This window comes from Strigops habroptila, chromosome 2, assembly GCF_004027225.2.
Source record: "Strigops habroptila isolate Jane chromosome 2, bStrHab1.2.pri, whole genome shotgun sequence".
Classification (NCBI taxonomy): domain Eukaryota; kingdom Metazoa; phylum Chordata; class Aves; order Psittaciformes; family Psittacidae; genus Strigops; species Strigops habroptila.
The window spans coordinates 80,189,100-80,195,099 of NC_044278.2; the positions used below are offsets into that span (position 1 = coordinate 80,189,100).

General features: G+C 47.0%; 1 protein-coding gene across 3 annotated transcripts in view; it reads right to left on the reverse strand.

Moving 5' to 3' along the window:
- SLAIN1 (SLAIN motif family member 1) overlaps window positions 1–5,763 on the reverse strand; it is a 48,193-nt gene extending 42,430 nt beyond the window's left edge. Inside the window, exons 1-2 of one of the 3 annotated variants that reach the window (XM_030476763.2) lie at window positions 4,851–5,763; window positions 1,535–1,674 (exon numbers count right to left, since the gene is read on the reverse strand). In XM_030476763.2, coding sequence (XP_030332623.1) covers window positions 1,535–1,674; window positions 4,851–5,338 — 628 coding nt within the window. In that variant the 5' untranslated portion in view covers window positions 5,339–5,763. The other 2 variants (XM_030476764.1, XM_030476765.1) reach the window with 2 other exon arrangements.
- Between the last annotated feature and the right edge of the window lie 237 nt (window positions 5,764–6,000).

Consider the following 6,000-nt stretch of genomic DNA (forward strand, 5'->3'; position numbering starts at 1 on the left):
TATCTGTCCTGAGTGGAAACCAGAGCAATTGAAATCATCTCAAATGGCACTAGATACCCATGTGGGGCAATCTACATTGACCTTCTACACGAGAGTCAGCTCCAGACTACAAACACAGAATGGTTTGGGTTGGATGGGACCTTAAAGATCACCCAGGTCCAACCCCTCTGCCATGGGCAGGGGCACCTTCCACTAGACCAGGTTGCTCAAAGCCATATCCAACACTGCCAGGGATGGGGCACCCACATAGGGATGCCCTACACCACACAGACCACAGATGACCAGATGGGAGTTGACTGTCAAGCACCTATTACTGGTCTCAAGAGCGCTACTGACTTCATTCTGAGGCCATCTCCTACATCTCATCACCTGAGCAGCTCCCCTGATTCCTCTGACTCTATGGACTAAACTCTCATTGACTGCCAAGCATGGACAAGTTACATGACACCTGAAGTCAGGTGTCTAAATCACAAACCAAATTCCACCCTAAACCTAGGTGGGATGATTACCAACATAGGAACCACAGTTTGGCCCACCTAACTTCAGGCAAATGAGCTGAACTAAATACTGCTAGGACAATAATCAGTGTAAAATCTTTTATAGTTGATGCAGAGACAGATGCCTGCAGAGAGTGATTCAGTTAAATACCTGGTTTTGGATAAAACTAATTCACAGCTATTCAGCTATTCATACCCTCCAAAGCATACAGGAACATGCTCAATCTTTTAATGATAGCTGTAGTTAGCTTATACAGCCATATGCTCATACTGTCATTAGCTTTATTCCCTTCTCCTGTCACCTATATTGTTTATTTGCTGCTTCTTTCTTAGTGAGTTATAAACCTTAATATCCTACCTTAACCACTTTCCTCAACACCACTTATTACAATCTTAATAGGACTCTGGATGGTAAAATAATGCTGGCTGATATTAATTTAGAACAAAATTCAGTACATCCAGCTATAATTCTACAAGTTCACTGGCACCAAACAGCCATCGGATGGATCCCAGTCCTTGAAACCACTGAAAGCCTAACAAAGCAGTGCTAGCAGTCATGTAACAGCTCTTCTTGGTCTGTCCTATACTCAACAAAGTCTTGATAACACATTAGATGTGGATAAATAAGCCTTTAAAAATTTACAGCACCATAATAATTTTGACTTTACAAAAGAACAATAGCACCATTTTTCAAATCTCGATAGAGATACCAACAGTAAAGTTAACATCAATGTTTTCTTGCCAGGAGGTTCACTATTTCAAGCAATGGATGAAAACTGCCAAGTTTAAAAGACATGAGTTATGCAGGGGAAGAAAAGCATAACAAAGGAGAACAACACTTTAAAACATGCATGAGCAGAAAAAAAAACCCATGTAATTGTTAGCATTTAGTGGAGGAAGACTTTCACATATAGGAAAAAAACCTGCATGTGTGCCATCTGTAAAGCTTGCTAAATTGTGAAAAACACCAAACACAAGTGAAATGCCAGACCAAAAATGCCAACTTACTAGTAAAGAAATTCAAAGAGTAAGATTACCTTGTTCCAATCTGAAGCATAGGGAACGTTTTGCAGCCTCTATCTCAGGACTTGGATGATCCAGAACACGCCTGCACCACTGCAGGGGACTCGGTGATTTCTCTTGAGGAGTGAGAGTCTTGGTAGGCAAGACGTACAACCTTAACCAAAACACACACAAATATCAGCAAGATATGCAATACTTCAGAGTTTAATTTTGTACTCTCACTTTCCTGCCTGTTAATAATGTGTAACAGCGCAAAGCCCTGCAGTATGGTATCTAATAACAAAAGATATTCCAAAGTAGAAGAGTTTACATCAGTTTTGAATCTTCCCCCTCTGAAAAGTAGGTGGCAAAATAGGAACTCTACAGGTCTGGCACGTCAAAACAAAGTTCAAGTAGATTTCTTGAAATAAAATCTTCCATCTCATCTTTACTCCTGTCTGAATTTCAGCACTGCTCAAAGTTCCCATGCATTAGGTGCTGTACACCCACCAAAGGAGCTATCAGTTTTCCCTTGTATATTTAACTTTACTGGAGATTAGATACTTTCAGTATTGGATTTCACATTTAAATCGCAATTTCACTGTTACCTATTTCCCTCTTTTCCCTATAACAATTTAATCAACTTGTGAGAGTGCTGCTGATATTCATACATAGTATCTTCTCTCAGATGAATCAAGTGTTGTATGAATCAGACTTTTAAAGATTAGAAAACATTTGCTGAGAAACAATGAAAATCCAATTTTGATACTCAATTCCATCAGGAAAAGAAAAATAAGGAAGAAAAGCTAGAGTATATGTGCTATTCTCAGACAATAATAATCATATGGTCAAGCACATTAGGAAGCCAGGTATCAAAACAGATTTCATAGGGAAATTCTTCAAACTGAGCTCTGCGTTGCCGCTGTTGCCTTTGCGGATTAGTAGACACAGAGCAAGTCTCCCGGGAAGGGAACTTATTCTTAGCTGCTGGAGATTGCTTGCAGCTCCCTGGCCTGACCGCTTCGGATCGATGAGGCTGCAAACAGTCAGAGGCAGTTTTTTCAGGCACCAGGAAAACACTCCACAGGCTGCGAAGGAACCCGGCCTGCACACAGTGGAGCAAAAGGCAAGACCTAAAAAAAAAAGGGATTGAGCTACTCAGGGGAGCAGCCTTTCACTTTCAGGGTTTTGGCTTAACAGATACTCAAATCCCCCGAGAGCAACTGTTCTCCAGTGTCTGATCAATAGGGTTTTTTTCCTCTTTGAAGTCAATCAGCACTCTCTATGCAGCTCACAAGGAATAAATATCCTCGCTGTGATTGCTATCTCTCTCGGCAATCCCAGCAGAGATCAACTATTGAATTTCTCCAAGGAGAGGACTCATTTCCCCTGACTTCCCGCGGTGCCTGGCTATGTATTTTAAAAAAGATACTGATAAAAAAAAAGGGGGGGGGGGGGGGAAGGCAAACCAGAAAAGCTTTCATCTTTCCTGTTAACCTGCAGAAGTGCTTCAGAAGCTGAACAACTGAGTTCGTGTGAAAAGCTGAACAGCAAAAATAGGTTGGATTTGTCTGGAATGATGCTAATTCTATGGGATTTTGTAACTGCAAAGGTATTCAAGGACTAAAATTACTGATCAACTAGGATACTCACTGGTCTTTGGCTTACCAGATAGCAGTTTGCTTTAAAGACTGACATTACAAAAAAGCCCCAAGCAGATAGCATCACACCGCTGACCTTTCATGGGCAATGACAGAGATTTAGCCTTGAAATGAAAACGTTCAACAGCCAAAACAACTCACTCTTAGCCGAATAAACTGACTAACAAACCCCTGTCATGAAATTCTTCCTGTGGACACATAGTTGTATGACATGAAGGTAAGTTTTGCCCCCCCACGCTCCCACCCCCCAAGCATTTAGGATTGCTTCCAGAGGTTAGAAGGAATAAGAAATTGATGGAAATTGTAGAAAATTGTTGGAAAAATAGGAAATTGTACTAAGGCACATAAAATAACAATGACTTTCCACCAGCTTGAAATGTAAACAGGGAAAACATTTTGTTTAACAGGATAGGATAAAACATATTTGATATTTCTTAATGTGAAGGAAAATTAGGGCTTAGGACTTATGTAAAATTTAATTCGAGTCTGGACTGACAACCCCAAAACAGCCCTGTGCAGGCTAACAGTACGCACAATGAAACAACAGTGGCACAAATTACTTGTTGATGACTCTCAAAAGCAATTTTCCAAAACTGCAGCATGGTATTATTTGTACAGTGAAGTACAGACCACCAGCATTCAAGAAATATTTATGCTATTTAGATTAATTTTTAAATCCTTTCTCTTCTACCAAAAACAAGGATGCATCCAAAACTAAAGATGCTAAATGCATCTCAGACGCGTTATACTGTATTGTATTTCCAGATGACATAAACTTCAGCTTGATTTAAAAACTAACCACATAAAAACCTACCTTAAAGCTTTGACAGATACTTAAAACAGTTATTTAAATATAGCTAATGCATAATTTATTACTGACACTTTAGAACAACTGAGCATCAATTATGTTTAACATAGTTAAGCAGCCAATGATTTCCACAGCATTCCAGCGGTGTCCCTACGATGTTTGTCCACGTTGCTGACACAAGTCTCGAGGCACCAGGTTTATTTATTTATATCTCCAGTCTATAACTTCCCCTCTATTTGTTTTTAAGAGAGTATAATCATTCCTCTAGGTCGATTTTATTTTCTGCTTTATTCATTCGCTATTCATTTCTGCTTTATTCAATTTCCCAGCACCCAGCCGAGCCTTTTGGAGGTACATGGGCGGCTCAGATACACAACCAACCATTAGATCAACGTCTAAAAGACAAAAGCCCTCCCAAATCCCTGAAGACGGGAGACAATTGGGCAGAGATTTTAGGATGGGGAGGCAGCCGCTGCTCTGATAAAGGCTTTCCCAGAACAATTCCGCTATTTTTAATTCCTTATGTAAACAGGAGGCTGAAACTAGGCTGAGATCTGAAATTAAAGACAAGCGAACAAAAAGCGAAATTAAAGATAAAGTGGGGAACAAGCACAGATCCCCCACCGAAAGCGAGACGGGGCACTAAATCCCCAAGCTGAACCTCATCCCAGACACAGGCCCGTTCCGCCGGGCGGGTTAACGGCACTGATGACACGTTTTAGGGGAAAAAAGCCAGATTTAAGTTTAAGAAGAACAAGATCGGGTGGATTATCTGGGGACTAATGCTAAACGGAGCCCGGGGAGCGCCCGCGGCATGCACGCTGCGGGGGGCTCCGGACGGTGTCCGGGGTGCGCAGGCGGGGCGGGGCGCGCGGCATGTACCATGTATCCTCGTCCTGTTCGCAGCAGCCGTCCTCCAGCTCCAGCACCGCCACCTCATCCAGCACCGTGGTGGCCGTGGCCGCCGCCGCTGACCCCGGACCACCACCGGTCTCCTGCCCCCCGCCGCCGGCCGCAGGCAGGCCGGGCGTGGGCTTGAAATAGGCGAGTGGCTCCGGCGGGCCGAGCGCGGCGGCGCACAGCAGTGTGGGCACCGGACCGGGCAGGCACGGCGCGGCCCCGCTGCCCGCCGCCGAAGGAGGACTGGCGGGGCGCAGCCCGCCGGGGGCCCGCAGCAGGTGCGGGCTGGGCGGGCCGGTGGCGACGGCGGCGGCGGCTGCAGCGCGGCTCCGGAGCTGCTCGTTCTGCTTCTCCAGCTTCCGCACCAGCTCCTGCAGCTTCTTCACCTCCAGCTCGGCGCTGACGGCAGAGCCGGCGCCGCTCCCCTTCACCTCCGCCATCATCGCCGGTTTCAGCAAGGCAGCCTCCATCCCGCCGCCGCCACCACCGCTACCGGCACCTGCTCCGCCGCGCCGCCGGAGGGCAGCGCCCGGCCCCCGCGGGCGGCAGGAGCGCCGGGAATCGCCGCGCTGGGGCCCGGCCCGGCCCTGCGCTGAGCTACCCGCCCCGCTCCGCTGCAGCTCCTGCGCTTGCCGTCAGCGGCGGCGAGGACGCGGGTGGGATCCCCTCATCCCCTCCCACTCGGGCAGCCAGAGCGGCGCGCACACGCACACGATGGGAACAAAGAGGCGCCCGGCTCCCCCGCCATCGGCCCGGGGGAAGGGCGGCGGGGCCGCCTCCCTAGGGAGCTCCGCGGGCAGCCCCGGGGCCGGCCCAGCGCCCGTCCTTAAACAAAGGTGCGGGCCCGGCACCCCGCCCGCGGGCTGGAGCTGGCCCAGGGCGCTACTCCTCCCGTGAGCCGCGTAATTAGAGCCTGGTGGTGCCAGGGTTGTGATTATGCAGATTGGAAGTGTGATGGGAATGGGAATCACAAATAGAGGCTTTGTTGGGCTTGAAAGGAACGAATTCGGCCAAAAGCAGGCGTTCAGGGGCTTGAAACGTGCTGATTCTAGGAGTTTTGATTCTTAGCGGAGAAAGCAACATATTTTTGAAGATGTGTTGCTGGTGAAGCTAGGACTGAGCCAAGCACAGC